The following is a 20,770-nucleotide window of genomic DNA, read 5'->3' on the forward strand; positions in this document are numbered from 1 at the left end:
ATCTTATTTTGGTAAATTCTTTAATATATAGGGTCTACGTGTAATGTTATTACACTGTTTAATTCAAGTATGTGTAAACTATAATGTAGTAAATGCATTATGTAATAGAATCCCAGATAACATGCCCATGTGGGGGTTGTATGGTAAGCCTCCCACCTGGGATCCAGAATCTTATTTGAGATTTAGTGTTTTTTGGGAAGCCGACCTGGACCAGTAACAACACACATACAAACTAGTCTAGATTGAAACACAGGCCCACGAGCACATAGTGGATTTTTTCCCCCACCTGTTTTTTTCTTATTTTTTCAAATGTCTATTTTAAGATTCTGATAGGTACCAGGACAAAAAAAGTCCTTTACTTCCCCTATCCCCAATCCAAACCTGAACAAAAATTATGAAGACATTGGCATAGCTACTGACGTTTACAACCTATACAGACAAATTTCCACACTTTTCCATATATTCCTTGGCCAAGGAATTCAACAGAATGGTTATTTTTACGTTAATTACACATTTTAACTTAATTAATTCTGGGACAAAAAAAGAAGAAAATATTGAGGTCACATGTAAGTTTTGACATTATACTAAAATCTTGTGCAATGCATAAAACACGTCTTGGGATTTTTCTCAATCCTTGAAGTGTCAACTTTAAGATTCTGACAGGTACCATGACAAAAAAATGTCATGTGGGGCATATTTTAACCCTTTACTCTACCTGTCCCAAATCCAAACCTGAAAAAAATATGAAGAAATTGGCATAGCTCCTGATATTGACAACCTATACAGAAAAATGAGCACACTTTTCCATGCAATTCTGGCCCAAGGAATTCAACAGAATGGTTATTTTAAAATGTAAAAAATAAAATACAAAAAAGTTAATAAAAAATTTAATAATTGTTAATAAACCCACTCAGAGCCCAGCATGGTCACCTGGCTGGAAACCACCTAGCCCACATTCCACCCATGTGAGCCCCACATGAGCATGATCTCTGAGATTCATGTTTTAAAAAATAAATGAAGACAGACATCAGGCCTGTGGGCATTAAGCAGCAGTGAGTTGCTGTACTCTAGCACCCTCCTCTGGACATGAGATATTCTTGCAATCCTGATTACATTATCAATACTGTGTATTAGTGTTCCACAGGTCATGGACTTTGACAGCCCATATAACCCCCAGCTGCAGGCCTGAGCCATAAGAGTGAGAGCAGCTGGGCAGGGCTGTCTGTACCCGGCCTGTCGACGTGGTTATTGCACAGGACAGCCTACATGACTTCCACTTGAACTGCTGAAGCTTGAACGCCTTTGTGAGCTTTGGTTTGGACAGATTTGAAGGATGATGGCTCTTCCCCTGGAGATATGTGTTTTTATCTTGTCTCTGACAGCACCGTTTGTGCTTTATGCAGCGAATAATGCCTCTTCATTGCTCACGTAAGTTATACTTTAAATCCTTCTAATGGAAACTAAAGACCTTTAGGGGTCCAAGTATTTGTAGTGATTATAAGCCTATCACATTTTTGTGAGCTGATTGGCTAGTTCCAATAGAGGCTTTTCATTAGGGGTCCAAGCACTGAAAGTATGCTTTAGGTCTATAATACATTACGCTGTTATATTTATATCTTAGTATAAAGTGTCTTAAGAAGTAGCAAAAAGTGATATTTTGTCTTTAAAAAATATTTCTTTTTAAGGATTTATCCCTTGAACCCTAGCCAATTTTAATTCTGTTATAAAATCTTTTATAAAATTTGTAGTAATAATTGCTACCATTTATTATAAGCTGTGGAGTACCACAAGGTTCTATTGTAGGGCCTATGAGGCAGATGTTTATTATGGCAGTAATGTAGTTTTAACAGGCAAATATTTCAAGTGTGTGTGTGTGTGTGTGTGTGTGTGCATGGTTTCAGAAAGTGTTACAGAAAAAAATATGAAATACACTACACTAAGCATGACCTTTGATTTACATTGTGGCCAAAATAAAACATAGAATATTGATTGCCAATAATTTTTAAAAATAATTTCTATAATATATAAACATGTCACACATAATTAAATAAGCAATTAAGAGAAATGTTAATCTAATTTTAACAAAATATTTTTCTTAAATGACAAAAAGGGCAGCAACGAAGATAATAAATAAATAATACAGTGGAAACATGACAAAAATAATACAGAAAAATATAGTTAGTAGACTACTAATTAGAAATAATAATTAAGATTTATTATAGTTAAAAAGAGTTGAAATAATAGTTAAGTTAAATAAAATAGTCACTGTCCAAAGAAATTCATGTATCTCCAAAAATCAGTGTGAAATGATTTAGTCATTTTGGAACATTTCTTTTGGTCCATTCATATTAAGATTAAAAAGCGGCCAAAATAGAGAAAAATAAATATACAGCAATGGACAGTGACATAATATATATAAAACGTTGCTTCTTTAGTAAAGGAAATGGTATACATAGTATGTAATACTTAGAACTGTATATATATATAAATATTACATACTATGTTTTTTGTTTTAATGTTACTATTACTCTATGCTCTTTCTCTCTTTATATAAAACAATTATGCTTAAAAGTAGCCCCAGTTTTTTTCTTTTTGTTCCTTCCTTTTTCTTTTTAAAGAACTAATACCACCAGTAATGCTTGATGGCTGCAAGTTTGTTCATTCAGTTTATTGCGAATGTGATTGCTCAATGTCCTGTTCAGTTTAATAATCATATGAGCCAGTAAATTCAAATGAGCCAGACAGTTTCAGGGCCAAACTCTGCACACAATGCTGATGAAATGTCTGCAGTTCTAGGCCTTGTCTTTAACTGTATTTTTGTCTTTACATTATCTTAGGCCTCTGGATATACTGGCACTAGAAGTGACTGTTCTTATAACTGTGTTCATCATGGCCTACCTGTTTGTTCGGAATGAAAAGACAGTGGATCCTCTGTATTATGGTAAGATTGCTACATGGTGGTGGTGTGGGTAATTAGTAGCATATATATGTGGCAGATTATTGTGAGAAATATTCATATATTATATGTCAGGGTATTGATAACATAGATATAATAGATATAATACGTTGCAATAATCTCAGGTACTGATGTGAGTGGATCAGGCATAGCAGTGCTGCTGGAGTTTTAAACATCCAATGGGCACTGATGAAGATAGAGAGGATGACCAACACAAGAAATTGCTGAGCTTCTGTCTCTGAGTGACTTTACTTTATCTTCAAGGCGGAGCAGCTGGTTAGCAAACACGCTATCTTGATTTTTTTTAAATATATTATTCATTGTTCATTATTTAAATGTTCTGAAAAGGTACAAATATGCTAATTTACCTTAAATAGTGAATTTATTGCACTCTTTAAAACTCTAAATAAATTATAGTCAAACAATACACTGGACATGATGGTAAACTGTCCTTTGTGCCAATAATATACACATGAGATTTACCTTGAGATTAATAGTTTAACAGCTTCACAGCTTTAACAGCTTAACATGGAAAAATGTAATTTTAGGACACATCGTCAGTAGTATGCCTTTGAATCAGGGGGTGTTTCGGCCTTTCAACACTAGTGACACTCATCAAAGGTGGCCAGCTACAGAATGATCAAGCCTGAGCCTGTGTCCAATGCCGAATTAAGAATATTGCCTTGATGTTTAAGTGGCATGGCCTATTGGGCTCAAGTTGGGGTACACAATTGGTTCATAAGGGTCATTATAGTGCTTTTGTGTCCAGTTGTGTGTGTGTGAACGTATATGATGAATGAACCTATAGCAAACGCCCAATATTACCTAGAATAAATGTTTATAAATGTTAGTTTATGTTCATTAAAGTTCAGTTCAGAATATATTTTGTAGTATTTAAGTATTTTGCGTTTTGCATTTAAGCTTGAATCCATTCAAAAGTACATTTAAAGTAAGTAAGTATGAGTATGAGCTTCAGAATATAGCGGTCCTCCACAGATAGTGCTATCAGTGTGTATGAGTGTGTGTGTGAGTATGTGTGCTCAGGGTTGGTCTATTTCTGCCCAGAAATGAACTTTAAGCTCATCTTTAATCCTGGATTTAGCTGTAATGGAGCCACTCACCTCTTGGTGGACCGTTCCTGAAACAGCATGCAGTAATCAATCAGCACTCGGCTCCCTCAGGCCTTCTCCTCTGTTTGTCTGCCTGTCAGTCCTGATCCCCGTCCCCCTGCATCCTGTCCCGCACCGCAGTGCTCACCCTGGTCATTCTTAAACATTAAGAACTGCCCTTTTCAGCACTGTGAGCCGTACACTGAGGGAAAACAGGCCGATTTGCCTGTGATAGAAATCTGCTCTCGACTGCATCGCCACAGGCCTTCATAAACTCGCTGCTGGCTGGGAGAGAAATCAATAGCTGGAGAGGAGAGGAAAGAAAAGTGAAAGAAAAATAGTCAAGCCTGAGAAAGAGTTAGAGAGAGAGAGAGAGAGTTAGAGAGAGAGGTATATTGGAAAGCTGCCCAGGCCCGAGGCCTAATTGTGATCGTTTTCTCACTCTGTCTTTATCTCCATTTCAGTATTTGCAGTCTTTTCCTTCACCTCCGTCTCTGACCTCACCACTGCCCTCGAGCAGGATGGACATATCAGAGGCTTCGTCGCTTTCTACATAAATGAGGTGAAAATACACAACACCTACATTCACGCTGCGGGGCGTTAAGGACACTTGAGTACTCAATTATAAATCACAGATTCTCAGTGAATTCGCAATGACTAGTTAATTTAGCAATTTTATGTGGAATACATAACTACGGTGGCTGAGAAAGTGCAAATTGAAAGGTGCTGTGAAAGCATAAAACACATTTATCAAAATGACAACACATGCGCTGCAAATACAGAAACGCAACACAACGGAAATGAGTCACAACACAATGGAATTTTCCAAGGGGGAACCTTAAAAGATGCTGTCCCACCAAAGCTACGTCTTCAGTAATGTCTCAGAGTTTATACCGGCGTTTTGTAAAGCAGCACTTTTAATAATATGCACACCGTGGTAATCACAGGTAATAAACATAACTTACTTTTCAGAAGCTTGTTCGCCACTTATAGTCCTCTGTACACGTAGTAAAGTTCGAGACGTTACTGAAGACGCAGCTTAGGTGGTACAGCATCTTTTAACCCTTGTGTGGTGTTCATATTTGTTCATGTTTGTCAAAAATGTGTTTTGATATATGTTTTTCACAAAAAATGAGCCAATGCCAATGAGTTTGAGTTAGAAAAAATATTTTTTCTAGTATCATTTGATGAAAAATGAAAAGGGTTAAGGACTCCGGGAAAATTCTGTTGTGTTGTGTTTCTGTATTTGCAGCGCATTTTTCTATTTGCAGCGCCTGTGTTGTCATTTTGATGGATGTGTTTTGTGCTTTTGCAGTGCTTTTCAATTTGCACTGCATTGGGCTTTCTTGGCCACCGTACATAATAGAGGTGTGCCAAAAAATCGATTCACATAAGAATCTTGATTCTCATTTACTACGATTCAGAATCGATTTAAAATGTCCCAAAATCGATTCTGAGGGGCGGGTTTTAGACTGATTTTGGGCTGGGTATTTTTGTTGGACCTGGCAACCCTGGGGATAGCGCTTGTCCTTTCAAACGGAGATCTTCCAGACACACACAGAGCGTAGGTGTTTGAGAATCACCGGTAAGATGGCAGAACAAGCACTATATTACATTAGATTAACGTGTAGTTTCAATGTTTTATGGCAGAATGCTTCATAACAAGCATAAAAAAGATCGCTAGTAGTTAGTTTCAGTAACTGTTAGCTAGCTAACTAGCTAACTTTCCAGTTCCACCTTAAATAACGCTACAGGTGGCAGCGGGCTGCAGCATTTAAGGCGGAACGGAAAAATACAATAAGCTAATCAGAGCTAATTTCAGCTCCTCATCACAGAGGAATTAAGGAATGGACCATATGAATTAATTTCTCCACCTCCTGCCCCCTTTCTGAAGAAATACAACGACCTTAAATTAACTAGTTAATCAGCAGCTGCTCCTGAACTTTAGCGCTCCACTGCTATCATCACATCAGCCCAGCAGCGTCACCTACACACCACCGCTAGTAGCCTGGTAATAAAGCAGTGTTATTTATTATTTATTTATTGTTCATTAACGTCATTGTGATATCCCAGTGATTCCTCTGTCACTGAGGACCCACATTCCTGCACATTTTATTGTTTTTGTAACACATTACCTGCTCCAGGACCAGTGTATATTATGGAGGGTTTTTTTTCAATAAGATTCATAAGCCAGAAGCAGAAATTTTTATAATTCAAATCGTTTTGAATCAAAAATCGATTTTGAATCGAATCGTGGCCCCCAAAATCGGAATCGAATCGAATCGTGAGATAGTAAACGATTCCCACCCCTAGTACATAACCCTTTAACGTCCTCATCTAAATGCAATGGGATATTTTATTTAGTGTTTTCTTTAGGGGGTGGGGGGTGGGTTTGGGTGTAATAATACAATACAGTACCAGTCCCAAAAGTTTGGATACACCTTCTCATTCAATGTTTCTTTCTCCCTACATTGTTAATTAATAGTAGCTTAACCAATGTGACTCTTAAGTCTTATTCTGCGTTCACACAGGCAGGAACAACAGCGTGATTGGCGACCTTTTAAATGCAATTTGTAAATGTGACACGGTAACAATCGACAAGCAATAAAAGGAAGTTGAGATTTTCTCAACTTTATGCTCATGATTATGATGCAGTGAGGTGATATTTTACACATTCTTCTGACCAATCACAGATGGCAGATTATGCTCTGTGAACTTTTGATTCCTACCATATATTTCATTCATATTCCCAACAGTTCAGTTTTAAAACATGACAGAGAGGATTATAAAAGCAGTTTTTGCTCTTTTAGTTTTATATGGTGCAGTTTTGCACAAATACTTTGTATAATTTGTAAAAAAAATAGCTTAGAAGAAAGTTGTGGATCTCTCGATGTGAATTGTCATCTGCCAGTGTGAACGCAGGGTTAGGTCTGCCTTTCCTGGGGCGGTCCTTTCAGTGTTAGTTTAACACTAACAGTATTGATTTAACACAAGTGAATTTACTGTGATGACACAAATAATTAAAATACCACATCAATGCCAAATTCAGCATTTCCAATGTTTTTTTTCCCCTGTAACAGGGTGAGCCGTACTTGAACGCAGCATATTGCATCATGATGAACTACTGGAAAGGAGTGGTGCACTTTGTCCTTCTCCTCACAATTATCCACTGCATACGCAAAGGGTGAGTTTATATAGTCTTTAAATTGCAGTGTAAGTGTTTATTAGTGAATGTATAAATACTAAATACTGCTTTTCTTAAAAACATTACTATTTTTAATTTATTTTACAGTCAGCATTGCCTAAATTGACCATATAAATCTTCACAGACTTGGCTTGATGTTTTTGAATTTTAATTAAATTTAAATTTCTTATGACTTAATTATTTTGACCATGTATAACACACATATATCTACTGTATAAAAATGGACAAAAATCTATCTATTTTTTATTTTTATTTATTTGCTCATTTCTAAACAAGGATTTATGACCTGTTTTGCTGTTTTTATCTAGATCATGAATATAGCACATCATGCTATTTGCTTGTTTGTATAAACCATTATTATTGATTGACTGATTTATAAATCAAACAAGAGAAAACAAAATTGAGCCAGTATTGATTTAATTACATTTTATATAGTGACATTTTCCCAGACAGGGATTAAGCCTAGTCTTTAATACACAGTAGATTTTCTATTTAAAGGACAACATGCTCTAAAACTTGGCTCAATCCCTGTCTGAGGAAACTACCCCATGAGGTTTCCAGAGAGTTTTTTTTCAGTATTTGTGTTGCAACTCCAGCACAAAAGTAAAATACAGTTTTTAAGCAAAAAATCCTGTTTATTTCTCTGTAGGAAACAGTATCGGAGTATAGGGCTGCTATGGGCTGGCTCCATGATTGCCACTCAGGTCGTCTTCATCCCAGGCATTGTCATAGGTGAGTAAATAGAGCTGTATTTGATCAAACTGTGACTGATGCCCATATTCTATATAAACATAATAATTCCTACTTAACTTTAATACATTAATACTTATGTCTGTAATCAGTCCAATCAGTCCTGTGTTAAATATATACAGTACATTCAACATGTTTTTAATGTTCATTGTCTGTGGTAATATATGCTTTGACTTCTTTATTCGCAGGAAAACACGCTAAGTCAATCTATCCAGCCTTCTGGCGTAACATCCTTTTCTTTATTCTGCCCATATGGGCGGCTGTGAACCTGTTCAGCAGGCAGAGGGAGCTGCCAGTCATTCCAGCAGACAAGGTGACTGTCTTGATATTGGCCCCAGTTATCATACTGTAGATTATAGAAATGAATCCTATTCAGATCCATGGATATGAGAGTGGTGGTAAAAGATATTTAAGAAGGTGTGTGTGTCAGATGTCTAAATAAATTGTTATTATTTTGTATAAATGTCCTGTAGGTTGAGGAGGAGCAGAAGAAAGGTTTGCTGTCTCGACCCAAAGAACTTCTCCTCTCTCTCAGTCTGCTCGGGGCCATGGCCTTCGCTGTGTTCAGGGGATTTGTAAGTTAAACTAAAAAAATTAAAACTTCACCTGATTCCTGATCATTTGCTCTCATTACTGTATGCATTTATGAAAAATTTGGGCATTTTGCTACAGTGAAACATTAAATTCAATATATTTGGAACTAAAACCGACATTTTCAACAGGACAAGTGGTGTGTTTCAAGTTTTACTTTGTAGCTGATCAGTGTATATATACGTTTCAATCTACAAAATGCCTCTGCCTGTTCTAGGCCAGTGGTGGTAATAAACTACCAAGTTATGTTTAGCAACCTTACTGAAGCACAGTGATTACCTGTTCAGCAGAAAAATAGCGCACTCACACATTTCCATTATAGCAGCACACTGTTTGTATGCTGTTTGTGTACTATACCTGTCAAACTTGAGTGTGAAAATAGGCCTGGGTAAATGGCAGATTTAAAAATCTAAAACCTACAAAGATTACTGTGACGTGCCACATAATTCTAATAAGAAAATACTGTCTGAACCTCTGCTGACAAGAGCTGCCAGTACTTAAAATTGTTTCCTTAATATCTGATGATAAATCCTGATCATGATATGAGTTACTACAAAAACTAAAATCCTTTATGGTAAAATCCAAAACCCAAAAACTATTTTTGCCTGACCCATGTAAAAAGATCTGCAGCAATCAGATTTTGAATTGCATGTAAATGGAATTGTTGATTTGTTTATGGCAAACAAATTAAGATCTGGCTGTGTTCACAGCAGGCAAAGAGATGTGTTTATTGGGCATATATTTACACAGAGATGAGATTAGTGACAGTCTAAATCCATGTTAGGTTAGCAACATTAGCCTAGCATCATCTGTGCTAGACTAAAGTTGGACACATATATCAAATATGTCTTGGCTGATTAATTGGATCTGAAGTAAGTGATAACGCTTTTTCTTTGACGTGTTGCGTAAAAATGTGCAACAAAGTTTTTTTTTTAAGAGTAACACATTCTTTTGGATCTCTCTTTTACAGGTTGTTCTTGAGTGTGCACTGGATATCTGCTTCACCTACATTTACCAGTACGAGCCCTACCTGAAGGATAATGTAGCCTTCTCCAAAGTTACGGTATGTGCTGACGATGGCATTACTGAGGATATGTGAAAGAAAGTTATCATAAAACTACACAACACTTATGTATATATGAGCATCTCATGATAAATGACCAAGTGGCATACAGTCTATATCTATAAGCATCAATAAAAGCTCATTTCACATAGAACCATAAAGGTTGCCAGATTTTAACATGCCCAACAGCATCCCACACATTTTCAATTGGGAATAGGTATGACAATGCTGCTGGTTATGGCATAGTATCTGTGTCTACAAATAAACCAATTGAGACGATAACAGTATGTGAACGAGCATTGTCCAGTTTTAATACTGTAGCTTACACTTACACTTATATAGCACCATTCTGCCACTTAATGCCGCTTACAATTACATTCCACACTCACTGAACACACACTGCTGAAAAGCGCCAGCCAATCACACACAGCGTACTCTCAACCGGAAATGACCGTCCACCTGGAGGACTGCATCGGTCACTGAGGAGTTGACCATGTTTTTGGACTGTGGGAGGAAACCACACAGACACGGGGAGAACATGGAAACTCCACCCAGATAGAGACTTGAACCCAAGACCACAGCATAGGGAGGCAAACATACTAACCACTAAGGCACGTGCTGCCCTAAAGCCAGGCGGACACTGTGCGATTTTTGTAATCGGATGCGTTCTGGAGAGCTCACACTGCACGTTTGAATCGTTTGTCGTGTATGAACAACGCCTGCGATTCATCTGCACACACTGTACGGTCCGACTGACCTGCTGCGACGGGGGAGCTTACACTGCATGTCTAAACGCAGCCCGTAGGCGGAGCTTTCTTTGCGTACAAACTCTCGCTTCAACACAACATGTCGCCTTGCAAAAGAAAGCGCTTAGCTTTGCTTATTTGTGCCCTGTTGTGCGCTGAAAGTCCACGGAAGAGACGTACATGGACTCGCAGGTGGCTGAGGCGACGTGGACTCTACGGGTTGTCCGTTTTACAGAAGGAGAGCGCATAGAAAAATGACTGCGCGTCAGGCTGCGAAAGAAACACCAGCAGCTTAAATAAAATAAAATAATTTGATTTTTTATTCTGTTTATTGTTTATGTAAAAACTGGTTTTGCAACACTGAATATTAAACAAGCAATCGATTATTCACACTGGATAGGGACCCTCATTTACAGTGCCGCTGAGCATTAACAGTTTAAAAGGGATTAAAAAAATATATAAAAAATAGAAATAAAAACTGACATTTATTATAGACGAATAAAATATATACGTAAAAAAGGAAAAATAGGACCTTTTAAAAAGATCATAAAAATTGACATAAGGTAAAAAATGTATATCTTATGAAGATATATATTTAATGATTTGATTAATAAAAGAAGAAACATAATTAAAATGAATAAATAAAAAATATAAAATATAAACTATATATAATAAAATTAGTTTAAAATAACCCAGGCTTTCTGCAGAATAATCAAAGTTTCAGTTAGTTTCAGTTTCAAATCATGAAAACAGCTCACCAAAACCTCAAACTATTCTTTATATTTGACTATATTTACTTACAGGTCCTTTGCTTGTACTTACAGGCCCTTACTTATTTTTATTCAACTGAACTGAGTTTTATATTATCTGTAGCCTCGCGCTGAATTCAGCTCCGCGCTGCGAAAGAGAGCGAGAGAGAGGCGCAGCGCATTTTGTCTTGATTAATTATCAGTACATTTATTAGCTTTAGTAAGTTTAATAGCATTAATTTTACTACACTTCTCCGACCTTATTTATTAAAACGTTTATTTTAGAAGACAGAGGTTATTCTGCGCTCAATGCCGCGCGCAGTGTATATTTGCGTGGCTAATATTCTGGAGCACTGGACGAGATTTTAATTAATAAATTAATATATTTATAATTTTAATAAATTTGCCCTGGCGAAAAGAAAGGAATTATAAAATATAGCTTTATATTTCTGTGCATGTTTTAAGTTTTATATAATTGACGGGCAGCACCAGACGCTGACAATGTGCTTTATTTTTCAGATATAATAGCAAAGTGAAATAAAATAAATTTATGTTTGTCAAAGTTATTTTCTTTTTTTATTTATCTTTCCAAAAACTCCAGCTATTGACTGAGAATAAGCATCTGTTGAAATTCTTAAACAGCAGAATGCCTGTGTCTGCTATATTAAGCTATAAGTCTGTGTACCGAACATAAATATAAATCCTTATAACTGACAGAAATAAATATGACTAATAATAATTTATAGTTACTGTGCAGATTTTTGGGAAAACAGGTCGTGACGTTAAGAAATCGGCCTGCAAAACAGCTCACACTGTGAGACAAGCGACCAAAATTTCTGGCATGTCAGAAATCCCTGGTCGCGTCCGACTGCTCATTCGCAGCTCGTATGGGCAATAAATCGGACATCGCTTCCCCTCTCACACTGCACGACAAACGACGCACGATCAAGCTAAAATTCGTCCCGATCATGAAATTCAGTCGCATCCGACCAGATCGGGCTTAAAATCGGGCTAAAATCGCACAGTGTCCGCCTGGCTTAATACTCCACCTCTACTGTGAAATCTGCAGGATATTTCAGCAACATGGCATGGGTTATCACAGGACACTGTTAGGAACTTCCATAACTTAATTCTGAGACTTCAGAATCAATAAAGGTTTATTTCATATAGAACTATAAAGGTTCAAGGTCCTAAAATGTTTTTATACAGTCTATGTTAAGTAGCTTTATAAATGTTGTCTTTAAGTGAAGTTGACACTCGCTTGCTTCTTCTCTTCCAACCTGTTGTAGATGCTGGTCATCCTCTTCTATGCGCTACCCATGCTGATGGCATGCGCATATGGCTTGAATACTCCAGGATGCACTTGGATGCTTGAGTGGACATTGATCCTTGCAGGGGCCATAGCTCAGGTAAATAAGCAGTGTGTATTTTGTAATATGTGCCGTATGTGCTAGCCAGCTATATATGTTAGTGTTAGTGCATTTTTTATTCATTTTTATATGATTATTGTTTGGTTTTACTTTGTTAGTGACTAATATATGCAAATAACCTTTGTTCTAATTGGCTGCCTTGTATTGTGACTCATTCAAAGTCTGAGCTGACACTCCCTATCACTTAAGTGTGAAGGGGTGGGGCTGTAGGTTCAATAGATATCGTTGCTGTCCAAAGAAAAACATGTATCTCTAAAACTTTACAGAACACTTTACACTTTTCTAAACTTTCAATGGAAGTCAATGTACAAACAGTTTATTTGAGGTAATTTTGAAGTACTTCTATTCGTCTGTTCATCAAGACATTTTGACACACTATACGGGACAGATTGTCTGTTCAAATTATGTAGTAAACTACAAATCAGCGATGATATGTGTATACTGTATATACATCGGGGCTAACTATAGAAGCTATTGGGACAAGTAATCTACCAAAGATTCTGGATGGGTGGGTCAACGGCCAAGCGTGAGAAAAGCCATGTTTGGGAAACTGCTAAAACAGCCTGAAAACAGTTGAATGGGATTTAAAGCTGTGGGTTTGCTATATCAAAAACCCTAACCGTAGTTTTCCTTATGCATTTTGCTGGTTCTTTTCCCCATTGGGTTGCCAGATATATGGATAGTTTAAAGATGCATTCACAGGTGAAAAAGCACATCCAATAGCAGCCCACACATTTTTTTCCATTTTCTCCCCAATTTACAAGGCCAATTACCCAACCCACTTATTAGGACTCCCCCTATCACTAGTAATGCACTAGTGACCAGGGGTTTGAAGATTAGCACATGCCTCCTCTGATACATAAAGTCTGCCACTACCTCTTTTCAAACTGTTGCTGATGCAGCATTACAGAGTAGCATCACAGCACACTCGGAGGAAAGCGCAGCGACTCGGTTCTGATACATCAGCTCACAGACGCCTTTTGCTGATCGACATCACCCTAGGAGTGATGAGCAGAAAAAGCACCATCTACCCACCCAGAGAGAGCAAGACCAATTGTGCTCTCTTGGGGCTCCGGTAGCCAATGGCAAGCTACATGAATGGGATTCGAACTCCTGATCATAGTGGCAGCATCCCACACATTTTTAATAAGGGATAGTTCTGGCAATGCTGCCGTCTTTACCTCAAGCTCTTGAGGTGACAACAGTATGTGGACAAGCATTGTCCTGTTAGAATACTGTAGCTATTGGACAAGCAATCAATACTCCACCCCTACTGTGAAATTTGCAGGAATATATGAGGTGCATGGTGTGGATTAATGCAGGACATCATTAGGAACCTCTACAACCTTATGCTAAGACATGTTACAGTGGCATGTTGCGTTACACATGCGTTACACACTACACTTCTGTATTTGTAGCTTTAATAACTATTGCAGATATCTGTCTAAATAATGTAGTGTTGCAGGTAATCTTTAGCTTTCATTTCATTCTTGAACAGTAAGTAACTTTGATTCGTTCTTCCTTCAGACTCAGTGGGCCCACATCGGAGCATCAGTGCACTCCCGGACACCCTTCACCTACCGCATCCCTAAAGACGAGTGGAGAGTGGTGATGACGCTCAATGTGTTGTTCATGGCTGTTCCTTTACTGTTGGCTTTGCATGTCTACAGATACCCAGCCTTCTTCATGAAGACTGTGCCTCCAGGACAAGCTGACAATGACAAGAAACGAAAGTAGTTATAAAAATGGCCGACATACAGAGGCATTGTCTCAAGAAGCTCTGATCCCAAGACCTTGGTGGCAACATAAGGACACACTTGGGAGGTGGTGGACCCGGCCTTCAGATCATTCCTTCTGTAGAATAGTTAGTGTTAAAGCCACACCCTCACTGTTTTTCCCCGCCACACACAAAGCCGGTGGAGCTTTGCCTCATGTCCCAAGTGAGCCTCGTCTCTGGCTGCTGTTCAGACTTTTGGACTTTTGGATCGACTTCAGTCTTTTGGAGCTCAGCTTATCTCTTTCTCTCTCTCCATTGAGAATGAGTCATTTGATGAAATCCAGACTCGGACAGACTCTAGACTTTGACACACACACACACACACAGATTTCTGCCCACACAAGATCAATTGTAGAATGACTTCATACACTATGTTAGTCTTTGAGGACAGTTTACTAAAGGACACTGGGTGCTGATTAGCAGTGTGTGCTGAAAAGATGTCGTCAGGCATCATAATCAACCGCATGCTTTTTTTTGCCTAATAAGTAGGGCTGGGTGATATGATGAAAATATTGAATCATGATATTTAAAGACATTTTTCACGATACACAATATAACGATAATAAAGTACTACAGTTTACTACAGTAATTTAAATAAACTTTTATGACAGCAAATTCATCACAAAACAATACAATACAATATTGTCATAGTGCCCAGCTCTACTAACAATTCATTTTTTATTTTCATACTGTTTTCAGAGAACTGTTTTTTTTCTTTTTAAATTATATTTGTATTGTTGTTAGTTTTTTTTTTTTTTTAGATTTACAGTACTGTGTGACATACTGTATGCCTTATGTCTTTATCACCTGTCAAAATTATATGTATAGGTTCTATTTATCTGGGCTGTACATGTTTATTGTTGAAACTGTGGAATAAATCCAAACGAATAACTAAACAAAACATTGGAATTGCTCTGTGTGTTTCTCTCCCCACTGAAGCCCAGTGTTTACAGTTAATATCAAGTACCTTGTTTTTTTTGCCTCATTTGTCACTAATTAAATTGGCTTGGAAAAGTCAACTTACTGTTATTCATAATCTTCTTATTATTAAATTTATGTGAGCTGCTTATAGACTGAAACTGAATGAAGTCTTCAGGGTATTGTGAGGCATGATGTTTTCCGAGAACTAAAAAAGAAATATACAACAGGTTTTTATATGATGCCATTTTTAGTTCATTTTTCATTCAAATAATTCTGTTGTATTGTAATACACACATTTTTTGTTAAGCTTTGATTAGAAATTGTTTAATGAAAGGAACATTATATCCATCACAGCCAAGTGGATTGAGAAGGCTGATATTTTAAGTACAACTGTTCTTTTTGTCCCTAAATAACATGACCATGTGTTGTCTGTAAGGGTAGCCCAACTGGGAACCATAAAGGCCTGTCCATGTTCTCAATGTTGGCCCTACATATAAATGGATATCCAGGGTCCATGATGGACCAGCGCACCTGGTCTTCAACCAGCCAAAATGGGCACGTCACTATTTATTGAGCTCCACTGGCTACCAGTTGCTGCTCCTATTAAATTCAAAGCTCTTACGATTGCCTACAGGGTGATGACAGAACAGGCTCCTTCCTACCTGTACTCAGGAGCGTACCTCGCTATCTTTAAGAAACTTCTGAAGACAGAGCTCTTCAAAGAGCACTTACTCTCCTAACACCTCTAACTAACTAACTAACTACTACTAACTTCTACTTCTAATTTCCTGCTTCTCCTTCTTTCCTCCTCATTTAGACCCTTTCAAAAATGTTTTTGACTTGAACTTCTGTCTTCTATTGCTAATGTGCATCATTATTTATATTCCAGTCTCTTAGGATAAAATCATCTGCTAAATGTAATGTAATGTAAGGGTTCAGGGTTAACCCTCGTATTTTCAGTTTGGCTGATTTTTGTTTTGTTTTATCTTGACATAATGCATATCTCACATTTGTTCCATATACCCATTACATTCAAAATTAAAAGATGATTAAAATTAATTTAAAAAGTATACATTTTAGTTTTTAGTTTTTTTTTATTTTGGCTGCCAAAAACTTTTACAGAGTATTCTATTTTAAGTCACTTGGTATAAGGATGAAGATGGAACTCTTGGAACTCTAAAAAAAATGTAACTTCTTTTAACACGGTAAGGTAAGAAGCCAAAATGTTGAGGCAGCATCTTATTCGTGGCTCATCGGTGGGTGTGACGTCCCCTGATATGAACCCTGCCTCTGGCCTTGTGAAATTCACTGTTTATTATTTGACGTTTGCCCACAGAGGCCCGGGTTCAAAAGACAGCGTACACAGTATTCCCCGCCTTACAGATTAGATTTCCATTCCACAGAAAATGTGACTTTAACTTCAGGCTTCAAATGAGAGGAATGGGAGCACATGACCATTACAGATCCCGGCCGGCCGAGCCGAGCCGAGCCGCCGCCATCGCTTGGCCGTGTGCCTCGCTGATGATATCATGCAGTCGTGGACTGAATGAAACTACAGTTGGCCTAGTGAACTGTGACCCGGTTGCTTGCTCTTTCACAGAGATAACCGAGGCATGTCTACGGGGGTTGTGCAACAGCACAGTTAATCAGAAACAGGCATGTCACTGAGTGGCTTGTGGCAGACGTGGAGTTTAATTAAGTCATTTCAGTCAGAGATAAGCTGTTATGGTGTTACTTGGTCAAAAGCAAGAAACTGATTTACAAATATAATTAAATACACACCTCACCCTTATACAGCATACAGCATACATTTCCTTGGTTGGCAACCCTTTTTAGAGGGGATCAATCTTCTCTAACCTCCTAGTACCTGGCGTCCACATGTGTGGACATCACATTTTGGGTTGTCTAGACCACAACATTAATTTAGCTCTACATAGGCCTGGTGTCCACGAATGCGGCCATTATACTGTCACCTAGTGGTGACCGAGGAGTTTAACATGTTACAGTTTCAATTGTGTTCAGAAATTTAAATGACCAGTAAATACAATAAACGTTTATGTTTATAAGTTTATAAGTCATACTGCTCAAAGCGGCACAGTTGTTGTTTCTACTTTTGTTTTGCACTCTGTGTTCAGTCACAAAATAAATGTTTTGCTCGTCATTACTAATTGCAACTTCATTGTGTTCTAAATCTAAATATAAAACTAAAGTCCTCAAATGTGGACATCATTTTTCTCAGAAACTACATCATGTTAAAAGATAATTCTTTGTTTTTACACGAATCAAGTACCAATTAACCAAAATAGCAAAGAGAAATACTAAGAGTTTGGGTCTTAAGAGGCTAAAAGTGGAAGCAAAAAAAGTTGTGTTTCGTTGTCTCTAATAAGCTAAAAAAAATCTAATCTTAGAAAACATATCACTAAACAGAATTTAAGAACAAATATAAGCCCATGCACACATGCACTCACCATCAAATCACACTCTTTATGCTTCTGTTGTTGTCTAACACTTCCATGAGTCACTTTGTGTGTTTTTTATATTAAAGCCAGTGTGCTAGACTAGCACTGTCTATCAAAGCGCAGCGAAAGTTCTACTAAAGACTCCAATGCTTTGTCACCTAATTACCTATCCAATCAGCTGTTCCCTTCTGCCTTTAAATAAGATCACTCATTCAGTACCTTTGCTGCCTTTCAGACGCTGCTCCAGGTTGGTCGCGTTTGGTTGCCCGGGGGTTGGCTCCGCACCTGTCTCCAACATACGACAGGATCTGCAGAGCCCAGATGTATCAAGTCCTGGGCCGATGACGGGGCCTACGCCAAAGACTCTACTAGAAGAGACTGTTCTTTATATCCTCTTTATAATATGTATCTTTGTTTTTGCTAAAAATTGTTCAACTAACAACACCCAACAGTTTTATATTCAGAAAAGTCTGAATCTTTTTATTTATTAATAAGCTGAGCAGTGGAACAGGTCAGTAGAAACAGTGGATATACAAAGTGTTATAGCAACAGGAACATAATAGACATTATTGCGCTAAACCAAGATTGAATATAGGGAGAAAAAAAAATAATTATGGTTTTAAAAGAAGAAGTCTGCTACAAATACTTTCTAATATGCTGGACAATATCATTTAAAAATACCATATAATTATGGATTTACTTGAAGCTCCCCGGAGTCTAGTGCATGATCGTTCATGAATTGCAATTGGTAGAATATTAGAAATCCAACTACAGCAAACCAAACCAAAACTTGAGAATCGTTTTTTTTTTTTGTTCTTGTAGCTGTAAGAGTAAGAGAAGGAAAATCTGCATGTGTACATGAAATAATGAATAAATTTTGATACTGAGTTTTTAGCAATTGGCACAGTATTGGAAAACAATATGTTGTTACAAAACACATTAAATAATACCTTCAAATATTGGCTTTATCGGCTGATTAAGGTTTTGATACAGTACCCTTATTCTCCTCTATATTAAACATATACAGAAGCCTATAAGAATGTCCTTGTAACTCTCATTTTTCTCCTTTTTCAGAACAATGCTGATTCCAGACTAGGTTTGCAGTAAGCTCTGAAAACACCCCTATATTCCTCTTTGCTGTGCTCCATGCTTCCCTGCTTCGTGACCGCCATGCCTCCCTCAAGAATCTGTGCGCTCTGAGATTGCAGGCGTCCTGCTGAGAACCTCAAATGCTTTTTGCTTTGAAATCACAATCACTGGATTTAAAGAAATGGCATATAATGAACTAAAGTAGGAGCCTTTAAACAGACTGAGAACATTTTGTATCAGTGTGAAAGAGAGAGAGTCAGGCCAGCGCTGTAGAGAAGAATAGAATCAAAATTAACCGCCTAATTAAAGATTAAAAACACAAAGTCTTCCTGTGAGGAACTGATAGAAGTGAACTACTGGGATCTGGAATCTCAGTGTGTTTCATGGTAAGAAAGGGAGGATGGTTGTGCAGTTTATGCTCAGTTGTTTGTTTTTGATGTGATTTGTTCAAGATTGTTCAGATTTTTACATATATATTTTTAACATATTTCCCTCAGGCCATTTAAATGGTCATCCCCCCATTGTGAGCATGTGTGCAATGTTGTATGTAGCTTTATTAACCTTGCTTTGTATGACCATCCCTTTGTCTTACACTTTATTCAATAAAGTAGATTTTCATTTGCTGCTGCACATGTCTGAGACCTGCTGTCACGGTTGACCCAGGCAGGGAGACGAGGAGATGGACGCAAGTGCAGGTAAGGGCGAAAATACATGATTTATTAAATAAATAACAAATAAACAAAGAAACAAGTTAACACGTAACAAAGATAATAAACCAAAATAACCGAGGGAGACTAGAGAACATAAATAGACTAGAGATAATGAAAATAATAAACAGTATTATAAAGTGTTACCAAACAAGAAACTAGAAATAAACAAGGAAATAAACTATAAACGAGAAAACAAGAAATAAACAAGAAACAAGGAACTAAGGCTATGAGAGACACTGAGAAACGCTTTGAAACACAGAGAGAGACAAACGACAGATAAAGGTGCAAAGACCGATGGAGGACAAGTGGCACAGGGGATCTATTTAACAAACAGGAAACACACTAGAATTGGAAACACATGGGGAAGGGGCGGAGCTACAAATGAGACACGTGGTGGAAAACTACTGACAAGAGACACAGAGGAGCACAGGTCACGTGGGAATAACACACAGAGACATGAGACAAGACCAGGAAGTGACACCTGCTTTACCATGACTCTAGTATTTGAATTGACACCACTAATATAATTGCATTTTACATTTCTTACATTCATTTTTTATTTGCATAAAATATCCACTATGAAAATTTGTAGATTAATAACAGTGAATCCAAGAATATTGTTGTGATTAATCAGAATATATATATACTCTAACATTAGGCAAGGTGATATACTGTAATTTGGTTGAATCAATTTTTAAGAAAGCTATCATAAAATCTAAAATCTGAGTAAACAATATATATTTTTTGTCATGCAATCAGAACAGTATGATCTAAGCACTGCTATCTACACTGTATGCCTGAATAAGTTTAATTTATTTAAATAATTTAAGTAAAAATGTTATTCTGAAATACTAAGATGAGTCAATAATATCATCTTTCAACTAATGTATTGTTTTCAGCTTTTCTGACACTGCGTCACTGTTTAGAACAAAAATGCCCTTCCATTGTCACTGCCCTGCAAAATGCTTTTCCACAGTTAGCAGCAATATTTAATCAGCGATTATACAACCACGCTAACGTAATTTTAGGCTGCCACTGGCTTGTAATGAATAATGGCAGGTCATAATTAAATAGAAGAGAGCACAGGTGGGGAGAGAAAGGAAGACTGGGCGTTAGGAGAGAGATTGAGAGTGTGAGAACATGTGCAGTAGGTGGCACTTGCACACAGAAAGACACAAAGATAGAAAAGCTGTCATACATAGCTCATCACAATTC

At 37.4% G+C, this 20,770-nt stretch overlaps 1 protein-coding gene across 1 annotated transcript; it reads left to right on the plus strand.

Annotated features, from left to right (window-relative positions):
• The first annotated feature begins 1,188 nt into the window (after positions 1-1,188).
• Positions 1,189-15,405, plus strand: tm6sf2a (transmembrane 6 superfamily member 2a). The gene is made up of 10 exons (XM_022678849.2): positions 1,189-1,428; positions 2,838-2,941; positions 4,530-4,627; positions 7,146-7,249; positions 7,920-8,002; positions 8,209-8,333; positions 8,494-8,595; positions 9,582-9,674; positions 12,459-12,578; positions 14,127-15,405. The coding sequence occupies exons 1-10, from the start codon at positions 1,334-1,336 to the stop codon at positions 14,334-14,336; spliced, it is 1,134 nt and encodes a 377-aa protein (XP_022534570.1). The 5' UTR covers positions 1,189-1,333; the 3' UTR covers positions 14,337-15,405.
• Positions 15,406-20,770: the final 5,365 nt, after the last annotated feature.

The sequence above is a fragment of the Astyanax mexicanus genome, chromosome 4, assembly GCF_023375975.1.
Source record: "Astyanax mexicanus isolate ESR-SI-001 chromosome 4, AstMex3_surface, whole genome shotgun sequence".
Classification (NCBI taxonomy): Eukaryota; Metazoa; Chordata; class Actinopteri; order Characiformes; family Acestrorhamphidae; genus Astyanax; species Astyanax mexicanus.